Raw genomic sequence first — 22,608 nt, 5'->3', positions numbered from 1 at the left:
AACTAATTTTCATGGCTAGTACAACCGTTTAAAATGTCCTGAAGAAGAAAGTCGTCACTGGTGTACTAAATAACAGATGTTGAACAGGTAGACCAAGCAGTTGATGACAGAAACAGCATTGAAAGTTCTGTAAAGAAAAACTCTAAAACAACTGTTAGTGACATCAACCACAACTTCTGGAGGGCAGGAGTGAAGATAACACAATCTACTGTTTTTCATGAACAAAAGTACTTTAAAAAAAAGAGTCTTTAGCAGGAGATAAAATCCACTAATAAACAAAAAGAATAAGAAAGCCACTCTAGAATTTTCCATGAAGTACAGCGACTCAAGCCTGTGGACTGATTATGGACAGATGAGAAAAAGATAAATGATTACCAGTGTGATGGAAAGGCTAAAGTTTGGAGAAGAAAATGATCTGCTCATGATCCCAAACATACCAGCTCATCTGTGAAACACAGTGGAGGTAGTGTCATGGCTTAATCTTGCATGGCTTTTTTTAGGATGGGCTTATTAATCCTTATTGATGTAAAATGAACTCTACACAAACATTGTGTCTGTGAATTTAAAATAATATGAAACCAGAGATCCTTTTATCATGCAGCAGGATAATGACCCAAAACCCACTACAGCCTGGAAAAGCTAGTGGATCACAGACATCATGCAGTTACTGCAAGAAAAGGATTTTTAACTTAACATTAGGTCTTATTCACTTTAAGTTTATCTGTTCCAATACTTTCTCTCACAAGAAAAATGAGTAGGTTCAGGTAAAAGGTGCTGAACTGTGTATCAGATCCAGATGTAAATACCTGGAAATAAATACTCATCCAAATGGTTTTAGTCTAAGGCAGAAATAAAGTGACCAGCCTCACTGTTCCAATACATTTAAAGGGGATTGTACATTTCCCTATCTATGATTATTTGTTGTTTTACAAGGGTATAATGGCTTTGTTACACTATTCTATTTTTATTATGTCAGTGCGTTTAATGGTCTTAAAATTACAATAATATCATTTATCACAATAATTTCTGGGACAACATATCGTCCCCAAAATAATTTGTTATTGTGACAGGTGTGCATATGACAATTAGTCTAATCTATTCTAATGGTACTATTGTACAAAATTTCCAAAATGGTAATTTTACATGCAAAGATAAAAGAACCTTCTTAATTTTCCACGAAAGTCAAAAGATGTTATTTTAATCCATTTTTAAACATTTGTACGTGTCCATTCATCATGAAATTTGCGTCAAAAAGGGAAAGGCAGCACAAATTGATATATTTAATTTGGAGTGGCCAGTGATTTGCATATGAAATAAAAATATATTTTTTTAATTTGTAAATTGTAGTGTAAAATTTGTAAGTTTTCTTATGTTCAATTTTGCCAGTGTTTTGTAAGGCTTGACCAATTCAGCAACTTTTACCAACATCTAACTAAGTTAAGTAAAGCTAAGCTAAGTCAACAAAACTGTAATAAAAACAGACTTTCTTTAAAAGTCGAACGAGCATTGGGTGTAAATCTTCACAGATTTCTCTTTTAAAAACTGTTTATTTGGGTGAGTAAGGCACGTAAGTTTATTTATAGTAAGCTTAAATTCCTGAATTAGCAGAATTAGCATTAGCAACTAACCGCTCCAGCAGTGCTAGCCGGGGTTAGCAGTAGGCTACAGGCTGATAATACTCACCTCTGAATGGGGAAAGAGCTAGTGCAGTTGGTGGGTAATGCTAATGCTACTCCAGCAGTGCTAGCCGGGGTTAGGAGTAGGCTACAGGCTGATAATACTCACCTCTGAATGGGAAAATAGCAAGTGCAGTTCGCGGGTAATGCTAATGCTACTCCAGCAGTGCTAGCCGGGGTTAGGAGCAGGCTACAGGTTGATAATACTCACCTCTAAACGGCAAAATAGCAAGTGCGGTTAGCGGCTAATGCTAATGATACTCCGGCCCTGGTGCAGGAGAACTAAACTGAAACTCATTTCAGTAAAAATTGTATATAAGAAGCACCGGATTAAAAGACAATTTTGAGACTAACAATTTTGGGGAAAATTCAAGGATTATAAGGGCACCTTATAGTACTTTTTGTCCACATGTGCATTGTGTTTGTATGCGTGTAGGTGCTGGAGAAAGGTGGTCCGTTCCCTCAGGTGATCCTGCCTCAGTTTGGGGGTTACTGGATCGAGGATGCCGAGGCTCCGGTGGGTACCCCCACCTCCTCAGACAGCAGCTTCTGTGAGGAAGAGGAGGCTGAGGTCTTGGGTCCTGGGGGAGGAGGAGGAGGATTCGGCTATCGGCTGGAGAGCAACAGCACAGCGCGAGCTTACCGCAAACACTTTCTGGGCAGGGTGAGCTTAAGCTTTAATATATTCACCTTGACCTTTATCCAGCCTTTCTAAGAGGATGTTTGCAGTTGTACAGAAACAACATGAAACCGGATCCACAGTGTACACTATACATATATAATCTGAATTACTGTAGCTGCTATTCACTCTGACACTTTGCACACTTGCCTGTCTATTGTTTTTACTGTATTCTATATTATGTACTTGTAATTGCAGCATTGCAAAGTGGTAGTCATCTTCTCAGCTAATGCTGTTTACAAAATATTCATTATTTTTTATAGATGTCGATTAATGCTAAGGTCATCCAAACTATGAAGACCAACATATTGAATTAATTAGCAATGAAAAACAAATGTTAAACAAACCAGAATATTTGTTTTAGATTATAGATTTTTCAAAGTATAGCACCTCTTGTTTAAATAACAGCTTTACACATCTTTGCTGGATTTTCTCAGTCAGCTTTATGAGTTAGAGTCACCTGAAATGATCAGCTTTCAGTTAACAGCTGTGCTGAACTTGTCAAGAGTTAATTACTTGAATTTCTTGCCTCTTAATGTGCTTGAGAGCATCAGTTGTAAAGTTGTAAAGAGGTAGAGTTACAGCTATACAGTTTTCCAATCCATATTATGGCAAGAACTTCTCAACTAAGTAAAGAAAAAAATGACTTTAAGAAATGAAGGTCAGTCAATCCAACTTAAAAAGTTCAGAGCTTTGAAAGTATCCTTTAAAAGTATCGAAATGTTATGATGAAACTGGCTCTCATCAGTACTGCCCAAAGAAAATGAAGACCAAGAGTTACCTCTGTTGCACAGAATAAGTTTATCAGAGTTATCAGCCACAGAAACAACATGTTTAAAGCAGCACCCCAGATAAGAGCACCTAAATGCTTCACAGAGTATTTCATGTAATTCAGGTGTGCTGAGTGGTCCAGCAGGCTAAGTGCTGCCACTATGATCAAGAGATCACTGGTTTGAATCCCAGTCTTGCAGCTTGCACAATTGGCCTTGCTCTCTCTGGGTGGGTAGATGGCGCTCTTTCCTCTCATCACTCCAAAAGGGTGGTGTCAATCAGCACAAGGCATCTGTGAGCTGATGTTTCAGAACCAAGACACTGCGCTTTCCTCCGAGTATCAGCAGCAGCTGAAACAGCATTTTACGTCTGTTATTTGTATAATTATAATGCTGCTAATTAGGAATGGTTGTTGTTTTTTCTCTTGTAAATGTTGGCGTTGTTGCTAGATTATGTGCAGTCCTAGATTTTCTGTGGTTTTCTCTCAGCCAATTATATTGCGGGATAGGATGTTTAATAGAGAGTAATAGAGAGTGTAAGGTATAAAGATGCTTCACTTGATGTAAAGTCTCTTAACCAATATTAAGGGTTTTCACAGTCAAACAAACAGGTTCTTTATAGAGCCAAAAGTCCATTTTACACTGGAGTTCTCTTTTTATGTACTATATTTTTCTGTTTAGTCTAAAGACTCTCGCTCGCTTTGGAGACTCTGTTTTTGTGTGTAATGGACAGCAGCTTGATGGAAGTGTGAGAAAGTGGAACCTCCTCTAACAGCACAGAGAAATATTAATTCAGAATCAGTCATTTGGAAAATAAAGCTCTCCGTGTCTCTGTGTGTGAAGAGGAGACGGACAGGGTGAGGAAGTCAGAGGATGTGAAATGAAGTGTGTGTGTGATTACTCACTGTCTCCTTCTCTCTCTCTCTCTCTCTCTCTCTCTCTCTCTCTCTTTCATCTACTCAGGAGCACATGAACTATTACTGTACAGGCAGTAGTCTGGGGAACCTCATCATGTCTTTAAAGCACGAGGAGTGTGAGGGGCAGGAATTCCTTCGTATAATGCTCAGGTATGACACTAACACACATACACATTCACAGCCATATGTAGACACACAGATCAACCAGGGATGGCCAATATATCGTAAATATTTATATTAATATTAAAACTATTTTATTCAAGATTAGAGACTTCCAATACAATCCACTACGGCCAATACAGTGAGACGTACCAGTGGGTCATAAATTAAAATATGTATATGTGCAAGATTATGTAAAGAAGTATATTTGCCTGTTTGTATTCTTACTTTATTTGTACATTCTTGTTGTAAATTTACTAAAATTTTATATAATATATATTTTCTATTTGTTGCCTTTGGGCAACTTTATGCAGGTAGACCACATTTGTTAGACTCTTTTTTTGAGCCCGCACCACCCCCACCCCCACCCCCACTGTCTAAATAAACCCACACTCCTTTATATTTATACTGTATATCTTTCACCCACCAGGTCAAAGACGAAGACGCTTCATGACAGAATCCCACTGGAGGGGCTTCCTCAGCTGCCCAGTGTGCCTCAGATAGCCAAGGTGTGCAGTAAAAGCTACTTTATTTCAGTAATTCAGTTCAAAATGTGATTTAGTGATCTATTTTAGGCGTTTATTTATTTTATTGTTGATGATTATGGCTTAAAGCCAATTAAAACCCACAAATCAGTGTCTCAGAATTTTAGAATATTAAATAAGACCAATTGGTACTTTTGGCAGTGTGGTGCATTGTGCCAAGTCCTGCTGGAAAATGAAATCCGCATCTCCATAAAAGTTGTCAGCAGAGAGAAGCATGAAGTGCTGTAAGATTTTGTGGGAAAACAAAACTGCACTGACTTTAGACTTTATAGAACACAGTGGATCAACACCAGCAGATGACATGTCTCTCCAAACCATCACTGATTGTAGAAACTTCACACTAGACCTCAAGCAGCTTGGACTGTGTGTCTCTTTCACTTTTTTCAGACTCTGCTTCCTCGATTTACAAATGAAATGTAAAATGTACTGATGATCAGTGATGGTTTGGAGAGACATGTCATCTGCTGGTGTTGATCCAGCAGATACTCCAAGAAAAGCAGGATCAACTGTTTTTAATGCCCTTAAATCAAAATGTGTTTCAATATGTCTCACTGGCCAGACAAACATATTGTTTATTAATAAAATGGGCTAGGCTTACAGGAGTAGTGAGGGACAGGCAGGGTCAGTAACAGCATGGCAGCACATATAAACAACATACAAAAGAATAGACAGGCAAAACAGGGTCATACACTGTAAATCCCGCAGAGAAGGGGCAAAGGCAAAAGAGTAGTCCAAAATACAAAAATAAATCACCAACTGTAATAAACAATAGAGAGGGCAAGGCAAAACTGATAGTCTGAAAACAAAAACAAGTTGCTAGCAAAGGAAATCAACAAGGGAAACATGTTGTAGAAGAGTACAATACTCGGCAGAGGGAAAGAGCAAACAGAGGGGTATTTATACAGGACAGGCCAGGTGCAAACAATCATTAACTGGGAGAGCGGGAACACCGTAGTTTCAAGCGATCAGCAAAGTCAGGGAAGCCATGTGTGAGTGCATGCTGGGAATTGGAGTTTTTGTTGTGTAGTTTAGAGTCCAGAGCAGGCAGACTGACAGCGTCAAGAGTGGACTGACACAATACTTTTTAAACATATGGTGTATACATCAATGCTGTCCAGTTTATTTCGTATCATTTTTGAGAATTTCTATTGGTCCATTAATCAAGCAAAAAGAAAATTGATAATACTTATGTTTCATTAGAATGTGATGATATACATTTCTGGAAAAAAATAAAAACACTTCAGTTTCTGAATCATCATTTCTCTGATTTTGCTATTTATAGGTTTATGTTTGTGTAAAATGAACATTGTTGTTTTATTCTATAAACTACAGACAACATTTCTCCCAAATTCCAAATAAAAATATTGCCATTTACAGCATTTATTTGCAGAAAATGAGAAATGTCTGAAATAACAAAAAAAATGCAGAGCTTTCAGCTCTCAAATAATGCAAAAAAAAAAAAGTTCATATTTATATTTAAGTTTTAAGAGTTCAGAAATCAATATTTGGTGGAATATCCCTGTTTTTTAATCACAGTTTTTTATGCATCTTGGCATCAGGTTCTCCTCCACCAGTCTTACACACTGCTTTTGAATAACTTTATGCCTTTACTCCTGGTGCAAAAATTCAAGCAGTTCAGCTTGGTTTGATGGCTTGTGATCATCCATCTTCTTCTTGATTTTTTTTTTTTTCAGAGGTTTTTCAATTTGGTAAAATTAAGGAAAAACATAATTTTAAGTGGTCTCTTATTTTTTTTCCAGAGCTGTATGTAATAATTATGATAGACTTGGCTTTAAGAGTTAAGTTCTGCTGTATTTTTGATGATACTGTACTGCAGAGTGATGCTTTGTGTCTAATGAAAGAGTCCTGTGTGTCTTTCAGCTGCTCTGCGATGATGTCACGGGTCTTAAGTTCAATCCGGTTCTCTACCCTAGGGTGAGTCTCTCTACCACACACACACTCTATCTCTCTCCCTCTCTGTCACACACACACACAGGCCCACGTACACTTCTGCCCCCTGACACAGCATAAATGGCCCTACCTGCTGTCGCTTTGTCATTAAGACTAATTGGGTTAAAGTTCTGCTCTATTTGCAGTCGCCCAGGTCATCTGAACTAATGTCTGCACACCCTGGGGTGCTGTAAAGTCCATCTGCTTCACTAATGCCTGGCAGCGCCAGTCTGCCAGTCTGTGTTCCAGCGTCTTCCGGATCATCTCAGGACCCATTTGGGCTCTCAGCCATGGCAAACACGAAGCCCTTGCTGAATTATGAAAAGGTCCTGACACACATATGTTCCCCCTTCTGGCTATCTCTCACTCCCGCTCTGTGTTCTGATCTTTCCCCTTAAGGGCTCGCATCTAATAGTCAGCTTTGACGAGCACGAAGTCAACAATACCTTCAAGTTTGGGATGATTTATCAGAAGTTTGGGCAGGTAAGTTGCTGTAACAGTTACAGTACACTTTCATATACATTGGCTCGCAAAGTATTAACAAAAAGTAGCACATCATTGTGAAGTGGAACCAAAATGATACATGCTTTTCAAAATTCTGAAAAGTCTGACGTGCCTAAATTAAATCCAGTGCAATCAACTGCCTTCAGAGGTCAGAAGAACTTAATTAGGTAATAGAGTCCAGCTGTGTGTCATTTAGTTTCAGTATAAATATGAATACCTGTTATGTTAAGGCTTCAGTGGTTTATTAGAGAACACTAGTGAACAACAAACAGTATCATAAAGACCAAGAAACAGGAGAACCTGTTGGAGGCTGCAAAAGACTTAAGACTGGGAAGGAGATTCACCTTCCATCAAGACAATGACCCTAAACATACAGCCAGAGCTACAGTGGAATGATGTAGATCAAAGAATATATTAACGTGTTAGTTTGGCCCAGTCAAATTCCTGACCTAAATCCTATTGAGCTTCTGTGGCAAGACCTAAAAAAAAATGCTGTTCACAGATGCTTTCCATCCATCCAACTTGGCTGAGCTTGAGCTATTTTGCAAAGAAGAATGGGGCAAAAATCTCAGTCTCTAGATGCGTAAAGCTGGTAGAGACAAACCCCAAAAGACTTGCAGCTGTATAATTTCAGCAAAAGGTGGTTCTACTAAGTATTGACATAGGGGTGCTGAAAACTTTTGCATTATCATTCCACTTCAAAACTCCACGTTCAATTTTGTGTTGGTCTAACATTTAAAATCTCAGAAAATACACACAGGTTTGTGGTTGTAAGGTCACAAAATGCAGTTGTTATTGGGATCAAATGCAACGTATATATATGAATGTATTGATGATATACAGTATATAAAGTAGGGAGTTTATAAGTTTACTGGGTACAGTTGAAAAGAGGTGCTAATAGAGGGTCTCGGTTGGGCTGCTGCTAGGCTAATTACAAGATGAAATACAGTTGGAGATGGAGGCTTAAAGGTTCCGTATTTCATCTAGCCAAACACTTTTCCATAATTTGCTGAATCTGGCTTCCCAACTGGTTGCATTAATAAATAATTGGCAATAAATCCTGGAAATCACTTACTGCTGACCAAATGTCATATGTGATGGTTCCTCTAATCATCACACCAGCAACCCGACTGTCTTCAGATCCCAAACAAACCTAAATTTTTAAAGACAAAACAGTTCCAAGTTGTAGTGGCCCAGGTTTCTTGTAGATAACACAAGAAAGGTACCACAGCAAATGTTAAAAAATCAACAATGACTGGATAATGGGCAATTTGACAAAATTATCATTGTTCTTCTTTCAGTCTAATGACGCACCCCCTCTCAAAGTCTATCAACTTGGAAAAAGCCCTCAAATGCATTGTAAAGGCTTTTCTAGCAGTCAGCAATCTCTCACCAAGAGGTTCACTACCCAAATGTATCCTCTAAGATCCTTTTAGCCTTTCAGGCAGCATGGGAATCGTTTGATGGCCTCTTCTGGCAAGACAAAGTCTGTCAACTTGGAAAAATGTCTTTGGGTGCATTGTAACGGCTTCGTCTAGCAGTCAGTGATCTCTCACCAAGAGGTACACTACCCAAATGTATTCTTTCTGACAACACCTATAATTATTTACTGTACATATTTTTTTGTTAATGACTGTTTTTGTATTTTATGGTGTATTATGGCAATAATGTACTATGCAGTATTTTGCAAATACCAGTACCAAACACCACAGATGTTTCTAATGAGACACAAATAGGTAGAAGTACCTATAGACCTATAAGCTGTAGAATTCTACTGGTTGATTAACAACTGTTGATGTGCATTTTAGTCATCTTGCATTCTTAATTTTGGGGTTGATGAGACTTTCGATTAGAAAATACAAATTCTGGGAGCGTTCCAGTTGAAATCTCTTACCTGGAGTTCAAATGAAACGTAGTATATCTCTCTCATTCTTTTTATTCTTATGGGTTTTGTCTTTATCTTCACCCACAGACGTCAGAAGAAGAGTTGTTTGGAAATAACGAAGAGACGCCAGCATTTGCGGAGTTCCTCAGTGTGCTGGGAGATACCATCGAGCTCCAGGACTTTAAAGGGTGACTCACCGAACCCGGCACACACCACTTACACATCTAATTAGGCCTTTAATTATGGCGGCTTTAATAAGACTATGACTCAGGAAGGTCTTCATTAAGTCCTTTATTGAGTGATGCTTTCATTAAGGCTGTTAGTCGCTAACACTTGACTTGGATCGCCAGCTGCAGCCTAATGCTTTCATTTAATCAATAGTGGTAAAAGCATTATGATCAGGTGGACAGTTAAGGTTAGAAGCACTGCCAAAAGTCATGGGACAGCCGTATGTAAATTGATAACAAAGTGTTACCTCAGGGGAAAAGTTACGGGCGATGCAATACTAGCTCCTGTCCGGAGCATGTGAACATGTGTAATGTAAATGACGGGTGGCCTTTATTGCAGCATATTCCCATATTCCCCATATATATATATATATATATATATATATATATATATATATATATATATATATATATATATATATATATATATATATATATCATAGACTTGTGGAGGAACCAATGAACATAATGCGGAACTAATGGAGTGTTGCACCCAGAAAGTGTAGCTGTAGCACTGTTGCTATTAGCAACTCGCTACTGACTTAGCCCATAGCCTGCCCTGAGCAGTTTAGCTCTGACTGGTAACAGTGCAGGCTGGAGCACACAAACAGAGAGCGCACGCAGAAACGCAAATCATTCGCTCGTACTGTCTCTCTCTCATTTGCTCACTCTCGCTATCTTTCACGCCCCCTCTTCCTCTCTCTTTCTCTCTCGTCTCTTTCTCTCTCGTTTGCTTTCAGTCTTTCTCTCTCTCTCTCTTTCTCTCTTGCTCGCTCTCTGTCTTCCTCGCCATCTCTCTCTCTCTCTCTCTCTCTCTCTCTCTCTCTCTCTTCGCCATCTCTCTCTCTCTTTGCCATTTCTGTCTCACTCTCTATCTTTTTCTTTCTCTCTCTCTCACTCTCTTGCGCTTTCACTCTCTCTTGCCGTCTCTCTCTCTCGCGCGCTCTCTCTTTTTCTCTGTCTCTCTCACTATCTCTCTCTCTCTATCTCTCTCTCTCTTTCTCTCTCTCTCTCTCTCTCTCTCTCTTTCTCTCTTTTCTAAAATATTTTAAACCAGTAAAAATGATCTAGTCTGCCAGACCTAAACCACACTACACTATTATTACTGTCCCCTCACAATAATACAATCATACACCACTAATATAATTTTAACAATCTAATGCTGATATTTATTAAGAAGAACTAACAAAACACTGCAATAAACTTTTCAGTTAAAATAGTGCTGTTGTTTTTGTTTTTAATAAAGCTCCACAATCAGGCTCAGTGTTTGTTTGTTCCAATAAAGATATAAAAGATAAATCCTCTCATGATGACAGTAGGAAAAAACCCTGGTTTCAAGCATTTAATAATAAAAGTGCTTGAGCCTCGTTACAACATTCCATACCAAAAAACAAAACATGATTATAATAAAGATTCATTGATATTATGTAGTTAATAAAGCTGAGGTTATACAGAATGCCTAGCTTCTTTATTTTTTTTCCACCAACTGTGCTGAAAACGTACCAAACCGTGCAGTTTTTACCATGGTGTGAACTGAACCGTGAATTTTGTTGTACCGTTACACCCCTAATATCGATGATATTATGGTTTACAGGTTCCGGGGGGGTCTGGACGTTTCTCACGGGCAGACGGGGTCTCAGTCTGTCTACACCGTGTTCCGCAACAGAGAAATCATGTTCCACGTCTCTACTAAACTGCCCTTCACTGAAGGAGATGTACAGCAGGTAGACCTCACATTCTCATCAGACTGCAGATCTGCAGACATGTTCTTCAGTGTGTTGCTCACCACACGTATGCTATCTATCAGTGGTTCTTAGCTGTGGTCCTGGAATACCACATGACTGCATATTGTCTCTCTCTTAAACTTATATATCTGAGCAAAGAACATCTAAGATCTAAAGATCTATCAGTCACTTTAGCTGAGCTTTGGACGTTCTGGTATAGCAAGGTGCATTTCTGCATTATGCAGTTTTGCACAATCTTTTAGCTTCTTCCTAGAAACACTTGAAACTGTGCGTGTGTGGTGATGAAATTGTTGAAAGTGGCCAACATAAGCCTACCACATAACCATATCAGTTGTGAAACAGGATTTTAGGGAAGTAGATGTGTTTTTTTTTTGTTCAGAAAAATACTATGTAAGACCTGTACATTGGTTTAAAAAAGTGTTTGTCCAGTTATAATTTCTTATTTTTTGCACAAAAATTTAAACTTACATGACCCTCTGTGAAAAAGCGTTTGCTCCCCCAGTAAAAACTTAAAAAGTAAAAACTTAGAGTTTCTCTAGCCACAACCAAGCCTGATTACAGCCACACCTGTTCTCAGTCAAGAAATCACTTAAATAGGACCTGCCTGACAAAGTGAAGTAGACCAAAAGCCAATATTCAAAGAAACAAATGAAAAAAAAAGTAATTGAGATCTATCAGTCTGGAGAAGGTTATATTATACAGCCAGTTCTAAAGTTTTGGGACTCCAGCGACAGTGGTAAACCTTCTCAGGAGTGGCCGGCCAACCAAAATTACCTCAAGAGCACAGCCACAACTCATCCAAGAGGTCACAAATGAGGTCATGCAAAGAACTGGAGACCTCACTTTCCTTTTTTTGGGGGGGCCCGCCACTACCCCCCTCTTATATTAGGAATTTAATAATATAAGCAAAATAACAGGCAAAAAAGGGAGGAGAGGAAGGGGGAAAAAGAGAAGACAAAAAAGGCGGAAAAAATATATAGCTACAAAAAAAAGACAAATATTAAGGAACAACAACAAAGAAAGCAGAACAGCTACAATAGCTACAAAAAACAATAGATAAATAAATATTCCTTTGGTTTGTATGTGGACATAGAGAGAAAAGAGAGAAAACCTGTTCGTGACCTGCTGAAATGAACTTGGGTTCTGCAGCAGGACAATGACCCAAAGTGGCATAGTCAACGTCTAAATGAGATGCTGTGGTTGATCTTAAACTGGAAGTTTATGCTGGAAAACCCTCCAATACGGGTGAATTTAAACAATTCTTTAAAGAAGAGTGGAACAAAATTCCTCCAAAGAGACGTGAAAGACTTGTTGGCAGTTATTGGTAAAACTTGAGTGCAAGTGTTTCTGCCAAGGGTGGTTCAACCAAGTTATTGGTTATTAGGTTTAGGGGGCCAACACTTTTTCACACAGGGCTAGATTGGTTTGGATAGTTTTTATTACTTCAAAAAATAGTTTTATCATTTGAAAAGTGCTTTTTTTATTTACTCAGGTTTTCTTTGTCTGATATTACAGTTTGTTTGATAGTTGTAAAAATATCAGCATGACACAAAATCAAAATCTAAATAAATCTGTATTATATGGGGTAGAATATCAGTTATCAGTGATGTTGGTCTGGTTGTTTCTCCTGCAGCTGCAGAGGAAGAGGCACATTGGGAATGACATTGTGGCCGCGGTCTTCCAGGAAGAGCCCACGCCGTTTGTTCCAGACATGATCGCCTCCAACTTCCTCCACGCTTATGTGCTGGTGCAGGCAGAAAACCCCTGCACCGAACACACCACCTACAAGGTAATGCTTGAATTGTTAGTAATGCAATGATCAGCAGTGCTAATTCTAATATCTGAAGTTTCTTTCATTAAGAGTAAATGTGGTGCAAATGTATACAGTACATCCATCTGTTCTCCTGCTTCTCAACTGATACACACAACTTCAGATATGCTATCTATCTTAGTTCTCCTGAGAACAAATTCAAATTCTGTAATTTTGCATTAAATTGCATTAAACATTAAATTGTCCTTATATCGTCATCTCTTGTTACTCCCATTCACTCCCTTTTGTCAGTGCAACCAAAATGTCTGAAGTCTAATCCACAGCCACACTGACTTGCACTCATCTATTTGTCGTTTTTTCATCGTTTTATTATATTAATAGTGTGATGCAGTTTGAACTGGTGCATTTGAGTGCTGCCTCTCTCTTTTTCTACCATTTAATTGTGTCTTGAAAAGGCCTTACACTTGAATAAGCGCATATTTTCCAATTCCACAACATGCTTATAACACCTTTCTGTCAGCTCTAAACGCACTGTTTCTCTTACCGCCCTGATTTCATGTGGGACTAGCTGAAGCATGTGCTGATTAAAGGCTACAGTAAACACTGGTATTGCAGACGTTATAAGTGGCTGTTGAGACGACGTGATATTTTTTTTTTTTTCACTTTTCTGCAGTATGTAATGTTTCCACTCTGCAGACACTGAGAGAGTGGTTGTTAACTTGTGAAGATATACCTGGCTGCCAGAAGTTAAAATAAAGGGGATAATGTCAAGATATGGCAACTTTGTGCCAGTGGCATAAACAGAGCCTTGAAAAATTATTGTGAATTGTCCAAAGTGGGCAGCATCTGGTGAGCAATGAAGAAGAACTAGATGATGATCAACACTGTAAAATATGCAGCAACAGCTTCCAGAGACTGTAAAAAAGATGGACGCCCTGTCGCCGTTACCATTTATTCAATGAAAATGAAGCCAAAATCTTCCGCCATGTTGGCGATTCTAAAACCTGAGCTTGCGCAGTGGAGGCCAGAGGAGGGAGAAAGACTGTGGAGAGACAGCCTACTCATTTAAATAACCCCGCCCCTGAGGGCTGCCTCCACAGAGCTATACACAGTAGGTCACAGGCTGACGGTCTGTTATTGGTCCCACCCATACAGTCATTGGTCCCACCCTGGCTAGTTGTAACCAGTGATGTCAGTAACGCGTTACTTAGTAACGTGTTACTCTAATCTGACCCTTTTTTTCAGTAACGAGTAATCTAACGCGTTACTATTTCCAATCCAGTAATCAGATTAAAGTTACTTATTTAAGTCACTGTGCGTTACTCTCTCTCTCTCTCTCCACCTCATCTCCTCCACACACACACACACACACACACACACCGCTCCCTTACCCATTCCCCCTCCGCTCTTCCCCAATCACACGCGTCTCGCTTTCTCTCCTGTCTCTCTCTCTCGCGCTCGGCGTGTCTTTAGTTTCCGCCCGTTTTCGTTTTCCGCCAGTTGTCGGGCTCCCAATCTCTTTATAAAGGCGTTTTTTTTGCAGCCGCGTCCCAATTCACTAGCCAGGGCAGCGGTCTGCCACAAATTTGATTGGCAGAGGAGAGCGTTTGAAGATTTTACACCACACGTGATTGGAAGTTCACTGTGGCGCAAGAAAAGACAAGAAAAGTTCCGGTGCTTTAAATGAACACTGTCAGAATTAAATCCTTCTCAGTAGTTGGGTCCGGTATGGGTCCGTATTGGACAACGTCTGGGTCCGGACCCGGACCGCAGTCCGCATATATGTGATCCCTGGTCTAGACCATATACACGGTTCTGTTTTATAAAACCACTCCTTGCTGCCCTGCAGAGAACAACAAGTTCAATGTTCAGTTTTACAGTGTTAAATATGTCAGGTCAAGAAAGACTTTCTTTATTTTATATATTTTTTATAAAAACAAGTATTTATGTTTAGTAAAATCAAGAAAGACCGTATTTTATTTTTTATAAAAAAATATTTATGTTAAGTTAATTTTCTTATTTTTATTAAAAAAAAAACTTATTTTTTTTAGAAAATAGTTCAACTTAATAGAGATAAATTGTTGCTGTTAAAAATGCATTTTCCAAAAAAGGGAGTATTGGCAAAACTGGTTATAGTTTTTATGTTAAGGCGGCGCCGCGGCGGGAGGTGGTGTCTGCAGCTGCTGAAAGTAACTAATAAAGTAACTTGTAAAGTAACTTAGTTACTTTTAAAATCAAGTAATCCATAAAGTAACTAAGTTACTTTTTAAAGGAGTAATCAGCAATCAGTAATCGGATTACTTTTTCAAAGTAACTATACCATCACTGGTTGTAACCCAGCCCTTTTACAATAACCGCACCTTTTTGAATAGAGCTGAATAACATTTAAAAAAACAAATTCTACAAATTTTACAATATAAGCAGAGGTGAAACTAGCTGTTGCATTTAAATAAAGGAGGTAGAATTACAGTATATTGGAAAACAAAAACGTGATTGAAAGTTGTCTGTTTTGCCATTGAAACCTATGGGGATGGGTGGGGTTACACAGCTTTCTGCAACCGAACAGCAGGGGGCGCCCGACCTGTGGTGGCTTCACTTTTGAGAGACGATGCTCTGTCAAGCTATACACAGTCTATGAAAGCTTCTGTGTCTGATTTTACTTTGTCTACAGGGTGTTTCAGCTGTAGGTAGGAGTGTGTAATAAAGTGGAGGACAGTGAATGGTTAAACACAGTGTTTAAAAACTCCAGCAGCACTGCTGCATCTGATCCACTCATACCATCAGCACAACACACACTAAGGCCCTGTCCCATTTCTCTTTTGTACCCTTACCCCTTGTTTTTGAGGTACAAGGGGAAGGGGTGAAATTCTCCTTCTAAAAATCTGGACAACCCTTGACAGTTTTGACATTAGCCAAAGAACAATAAATAAGAAACAATCATGCTAATGTGATGATATTAGTGAGAAAGTGATAAAGTTCAGCAAACTAGCTGCTGGTTAACTAGCTAGTTACTCTTAGGGTATAATATGTGTTCATAGGTGCTGCAGCCAGTAATTGTTATTTTCCATTCCTTAATTTGTCTGTGATGGGGAGCTGAAATTAGCTTTTATCTTATTTTATTCTTTCCATTCCACCTTAAATAATGCAGCTTCTGCCATCTGTTGAACCATTTAAGGTGGAACAGGAAAGTTACTGAGAAACTCTACTGTATACTGTGTAGATGTATCGACGCACTTGATTTTAGGGCACACTGTCAAGGAACAGGGGTGTCGCCATGTTTTCCTTCTAATTCAGCAGGTCTCCCTGCTGGGGAGCGAGACCTGTAATGCTAAGCTTAGTAAACAAAACTGTAATTCTTAAAAAAACACAAGTCAAACGAGCGCTGAAAGTTAATCTACACAGATTTCTCTCCTGAAAACTGTTTATTTGGGTGAGGAAAGCGCTTCTGTTTATTTACAGTAATCTTAGATTTCCAGATTTCCACTAAGGCTGGGTATAGCAGAATTAGCACTAGCAATAACTGCTTGCACTAGCTGTGGTTAGCGGTAAATGCCACCCAGCAGGCTACAGGTTGATAATACTCACCTCTGAATGGCGAAAGAGCTAGCGCTTACCACAGTTAGCAGCTAATGCTAATACTGCTGGAGAGCTAAACTGAAACTCCTGTATAATGCTGTACTTCATATATTCATATATAAGGCGCACTGACGATTTTGGGGAAAATTAAAGGATTTTAATTACGACTTATAGTGTAAAAAATACAATATTCAGTGGAGCTTAAAATATGAATTGGATAATGGAGGTAGTCATAATGTTATGCTTGAAGTTTGACACCATTTCATTCAACTTATTTCTAAATAAACTCTGTAAAATCAATGTTTCAGTCTGAACAGACCAGCTCTAAAGTGACCCTGTCTCTGTTTGGTGTGTTGCAGGTTTCTGTCACAGCCCGGGAGGACGTGCCCCCGTTCGGCCCACCGCTGCCCAACCCGGCGGTCTTTAAGAAGGTGAGGGGGAGATGCTACTACGTCTACTACGTCAGCTTCACTCAGCTCTGTGTGTGTGTGCTAACAGAAGAACAGCATTGTGACCAAGCTGATTTTTCTCCTTGCAGGGTCCTGAGTTCCGAGAGTTCCTGCTGACAAAACTTATCAATGCTGAAAATGCCTGTTACAAATCTGACAAGTTCGCCAAGCTGGAGGTGAGTGGGAGCTCTGCTGAAGGTACAAGTCAGCTCAGACTGAGAGGGTTCAGTAGACAAGAAAAGATCCTAACAGGGACCAGGTCAAGTTTTCTCGCTCAGGAAATACTGTACATTTTTTTTATTTTAGCAACTAATTCTGGCATTCAGTGATTACAGTACATTTTCTAGATTGCAGGGGTGTTGTAACTATTTTAAGCTATTTTAAGTAGTATTTTCTAATGGGGTCTGTTTAGCTGACTTACTGCTAAAGTTGCCATTGGAGATGTGGGGGTGTGGTTAAGTGGATGCCTCAAAAAGTCTGCAGTTAGGACTGTGTGGAACCCTGTTAAGTCAAATAATTTAAATAGGCCTCTGGGTGTACTTTACATATAATCTTTGGATCAGTTATATATGCATTTACAATGCAGCTCTATCCAGCATTTAATGGACATGTTGGGGTGTGATGCTTTAAACCAGAGTCATGTAGCAATTTGTACTTTAAAAAACAGCATCAGAACTGTGTTGATGATCCAATGATTGTTACAGAGAAAACAAGACAATTCAGTCATTGCCACTCCAATGACATAATATTGCTATTGCACTTAAACTTTGGTGAAGCAGCAGAGACCTCTCTTTAGAACTGTGTAAAACTGTCTATCATGAGTTATATTAGTGTAAAAGTCTGCAATATTACTCTACTTCCTCAGTCCACATGAACCTTTCACTGCAATAAAATAACTTTTAAAAAACCTGTATATATGCAGGGACACAGGTAAATACAATCAATAATCAGGGGACTGAGAGCGAGCAAGCTTCATGTGATTATGATTACTAGTCATACAACTCAGAAAACTTCTAAGCTTGTTCTCAGAATTTGGTATTCTGCAAACAAAATGTTTAAATCTGTCAGTGTTGTATGTGTTTGATGTCTAGTTCTGTATGTTCTTACATACTTAACCTCTTTTTAAATAGCTAGGATTCCCTGCTTAGATAAAAGGATAAATAAAATTGATTTTCACTGGGTGTTTATGTGTGTGTGTGTGTTTCAGGGTAGGACGCGAGCAGCACTGCTTGATAACCTGCATGATGAGCTACACAGACAGACCCAGGCCACGTTAGGCTTAGGCTCAGTTACAGATGAAGATAAGCTGGAGAACGGAGGCCACGGAGGCCTGCTGGAGTCTTTTAAGGTGAGTTTACAGATTTGTTTTTCAATATTGTAATACTTAGGTAATAATACACGAGAGGGAGAGCTATAATGTGTAATTTTGGAACTGCCATAGATCAGCACAGCAGTGCCAATATTACACGTTATAGCTCAAACCTCAAGTGTATTATTGCGATTATACCACAGTTCCATTATCGCTGTTTATTGAAAGATTTTGAGTTAAAGAGGACAAGAAAATATGATCTGTTTGGTTATATTGTAAGTTAAAATAGTTCCATTGCTGCTCTGTTTGTAGCTGCGCTGTTTGGCTTGTAAGCGCTGCATTTTTGCTAGATTACCTATATGTGGCGAAGTAGTATATCCAGAGCTTTGGTTATGGTGCATTACTGGCTGATAATGGCACTCATAGAAACCCCTTTTAGCCAATCACATTGCAGGGTCAGAACTAACGTGGGTATATTGTAATAATATAATACATTGCTCACCCCTTCTAGTTTTAGGATGAGTTTCATGGACAGTAGAGACAGTTGCTCTAATAAACTCATCAGTTGCATAATAAACTCATTTTATTCCTCTTGATTTTGTCCATATACTGTGGCATCCTGACCTTTTCGTTTCACTTCTACTGAGTGATACAGTTAAAAAAACATCCATTATTTATTATTATGCAGTATAAAAGATTATTAATTATTATTAATTATATATATAATATATAAAAATATATTAATTTATTCATACAACATAATATAAATAAAGGTGCTACAAAGATTTTTTTGAAAGATGCCATAATAAACTGCATTTGTAAAAGAGAGCAATTGAAAAAAAAGGAATAGAAGCTTTATGGAATAAAGGATGCTCTGCAGAGTGCCAGTGTGTGACTGTATGTGTATGTGTGGATGTTTGCAGGCAGTGTGGAGGTGTGTGTGGGGTGTTTCACGGTCACACACTGCTCATGCCGTGCTGGTTTGTGTAGCGGGCGTCTCTGTCTACTACTGCGTCCAGATGATACAGATGCCCAGTGCCTGACCTTCACGACACAAAAATGAAAAAACAAACAACTATATACCTGTATATATTAATGAAATGGTGTATGAATCAAAATAGACTTTTTTAAAAACATAAAATTACTTCATCACATTGATTATATGGTCTTTATTTGTGACATTAACAATGCCTGCACCCTCTGGTGGATCTGTACATTTATTGCACACTTCTGTGGATTAATAAGAATAATTCAGCTCGTCTGCATTGCGGTATCTGTAGGGGGTGTAACTTAATTAAGTTAAGCTAACCTAAGTAAACAAAACTGTAATTATTAAAAAAAAAAACATTTTTTTTTTCAAAGTCAAATGATAGATGCTAATCTACACAGATTTCTCTCCTTTATTTGGGTGAGTAAAATGCCTCCGTTTATTTACAGTAAGCTTAGATACCCACGGTTAGAGCTAGTAAATGTTGCCTGACAGAGCTACACTAAGGAACCTTGAGTATTTCGGTAAGATAGGGCGATATTAGCTAGTGTTTCATCCCACGTAGCTTGTTTAAACACGCTAAACACGCAGACTACAGTCCGATATACTCACCTCTGAACAGTGAAAGAGTCAGTGCTTAGCAGAGTTAGCAGTTAATGCTAATGATGCTTTAGCAGTGCTAGCTGGGGTTAACGGCAGGCTACAGGCTGATAATACTCACCTCTGAATGACTAAAAAGCTAGCATTAGCACGGTTAGCAGCTAATGCTAGTCCTGCTCCAGTCTTGAGTGAAACTCCTGTAAAATGCTGTACTGAGTGGTTTTACTGCTTTTTACAACCTGACTGGTAAAATTCATACATAAGATGCACCGGATTATAAGGCTCACTGACAATTTTGGGGAAAATTAAATGATTTTTATAGGATTTTATGTGCACATTCAGGTTTATTGAGGTTTATTGAAGAAGAAGAAGAAAAAAAAAAACGTTTTTTTGCCCTGGTGGGCAAAGCTGCTTACTGATGGTGAGTTAGTGTTGAGGGACACACCCATTATGCAAGTAAAGTGTTGCCAGGGACCAGTAGGGAAGGTGCATGAGTTAATATATTAACTGTACTGTATTATTTAGGTAAGAACTAAAAATGGCGGACTGTAGTTTAATCTACTCTTTACGTCTTAAGTTAAGTCTTTTATTAAAAGTTAAAACTTTATTAAATTACTTAAGTCAAGTCATTAGGATATTATAAAAAAAAAATCACTATAATTTATTTTTTTAATAAAGTGTTGCTAATAGTCTATAGTGTTTATACATATGTTTCTGCGCTGCTTGCATGATTAAGCTTGGTTGTGATCTGCTGCAAAATGAGACTACTTGAAAAACAGAGATGCCAAACTGACCATAACTAAAAAACTGGAATAAATACACTTGTAAATATGAATAATCTTTTTTCAGTTGTGTGTTCACTGTGTAATATCACCAACAACCATTATAATAGTTTAAAATTATAATTATAAACTATATGTACAGCATAGTCATACTGGTTGACCGACAATGAAGACACTGATTCAGCACCAGTATGACCAGCTTGATAATTGGTTTGGTTAAGCAGGTCATGCTGATAGACGAGCTTGTCCAACAAACTCAAATGAAAATTATGTCTGTGCTGGTCAAACACACTGGTCAACCAGCATGAAGGCTATGCTTTACCCTGGTTGACCAGCTTTTTAACTATTTTTGACCATCAAAGACCAGCTTAGACCATTTCAAACCAGATGATATCATGCAGAGACAAAATCAGCAACAGAAACTGTATTTGGCATAAACTGTCACTTATTAGCAGCATTGAAAACAGTGAGAGAACTTGAAACTGTGGCTCTCTGGAGCTTTGGAAGGATTTTGCTCAATGCCAATACAGGCATTGAGGAGTTGGGGATGAGGTGATGAAGTGATGATGAGGTAGACTGGTGATCATCCAACATCCTGACCTCCCTCTTATCACTTTTATCACTGAATGCAATAAAATCCTCACATCAATCCTCCAAAATCTAGAAGAATGCATTTCCTGGACAACAGAAGCAATGAAGTTTGAGGGTTTTCTTAATACCATTGACATCAGAAGAGCCGGTGTCCCAACAGTTTTGTTCATATATTGTGTATTATTAATTTATTAAAAAAAATGCAGAGCTTTCAGACCTCAATATTCATAAAGTTTTTAAGAGTTCAGAAATCAATATTTGTTGGAATAACCCTGTTTTTTAATCACAGTTTTAATGCATCTTGGCATGTTCTCCTCCACCAGTCTTACACACTGCTTTTGGATAACTCTTGATTATAATCCAGGAGGTTTTCAATTTAGTAAAATGAAAGAAACTCATCATTTGTAAGTGGTTTCTATTTTTTTTCCAGAGCTGTTGATTGCATATTTTATTATTAATAATGATAATAGTTCTAGTAAAAGAAAATAAAAAGAAATAAAAAACAGATTAACCTGCCCTGTCCATGTGTGAGCTTACTAGAGTGGCTAATCCAAAAATAAATTACTCACAAACTTACTAACAACTAACTAATATCTGTGACAGTACTAATAACTAGGATATGCTGCTTTAGCAGACAGCAAGTCAGCATCAATCAGTCGTACCATTTCAAAAATAACAATATCAAAGGTGTATAAAATGGGGCTTTGGTTGGTCCAGCACACTAAAACTCTGCCACTATGATCAAGAGATCGTTGGTTCGAATCCCAGTCATGCAGCTTGCCGTCAGCTACTGGAGCTCTGAGAGAGCACAATTAGCCCTGCTCTCTCTAGGTGGGAAGATGGCTTTCTCTCCCCACTTAGTGTATAACAGGATGGCACTACTGCAACAAGGTAGCTTCTGAAATTCCTACCCTATTAGATATACTACCATAGGCTGTTTTAAGGAGTGTAGTATAGAAAAGTCCCCATCGCTCCTCTCTAAGCTGTTAGAGCTGCAAAGGGGGACCAACTCCACACTAACGACTATGGATTTAAAATAGGATGTCATAAAAAAAATCATTTACTTGCTTATGTCCATGTGTTATATTAATTTTCATTAAAAAGCAACACTCATACATGTCTTTTTGTGGGAAGGTGAATCACATCACATATCTTTTCCTGATTATATCACATACAGCTCTGGGAAAAAAAATTAAAAGACCACATCAGTTTCTAAATCAGTTTCTCTGATTTTGCTATTTATAGGTTTATGTTTGAGTAAAATTAACATTGTTGTTTTATTCTATAAACTACGGACAATATTTCACCCAAATTACAATTAAAATACTGAGCATTTAGAGCATTTATTTGCAGAAAATGAGAAATGGCTGAAATAACAAATAAAATGCAGAGCTTTCAGACCTCAAATAATGCAAAGAAAACAAGTTCATATTCATATTCAAGTTTTAAGAGTTCAGAAATCAATAACTCGTTTTTTAATCACAG

General features: G+C 38.3%; 1 protein-coding gene across 12 annotated transcripts in view; it reads left to right on the top strand.

Moving 5' to 3' along the window:
- rap1gap2a (RAP1 GTPase activating protein 2a) overlaps positions 1-22,608 on the top strand; it is a 208,480-nt gene that overhangs the window by 172,669 nt on the left and 13,203 nt on the right. For 11 of the 12 annotated variants that reach the window (XR_002651630.2, XM_022682532.2, XM_022682661.2 and 8 more), the window contains 11 exons: positions 2,113-2,340; positions 4,089-4,192; positions 4,632-4,710; positions 6,628-6,681; positions 7,096-7,179; positions 9,173-9,273; positions 10,907-11,036; positions 12,691-12,846; positions 16,764-16,835; positions 16,943-17,029; positions 18,061-18,201. Coding sequence is in view for 11 of the 12 variants with exons in the window: in XM_022682532.2 (XP_022538253.2) it covers positions 2,113-2,340; positions 4,089-4,192; positions 4,632-4,710; positions 6,628-6,681; positions 7,096-7,179; positions 9,173-9,273; positions 10,907-11,036; positions 12,691-12,846; positions 16,764-16,835; positions 16,943-17,029; positions 18,061-18,201 (1,236 nt within the window). In the remaining variant the exon portion in view is untranslated. Of the gene's footprint in view, positions 1-2,112; positions 2,341-4,088; positions 4,193-4,631; positions 4,711-6,627; positions 6,682-7,095; positions 7,180-9,172; positions 9,274-10,906; positions 11,037-12,690; positions 12,847-16,763; positions 16,836-16,942; positions 17,030-18,060; positions 18,202-19,085; positions 20,632-22,608 lie in introns of those variants that run through there. The other variant, XM_022682802.2, reaches the window with a different exon arrangement.

The sequence above is a fragment of the Astyanax mexicanus genome, chromosome 18, assembly GCF_023375975.1.
Source record: "Astyanax mexicanus isolate ESR-SI-001 chromosome 18, AstMex3_surface, whole genome shotgun sequence".
Taxonomy (NCBI): Eukaryota; Metazoa; Chordata; class Actinopteri; order Characiformes; family Acestrorhamphidae; genus Astyanax; species Astyanax mexicanus.
This window is presented reverse-complemented; position numbering and strand designations above follow the sequence as displayed.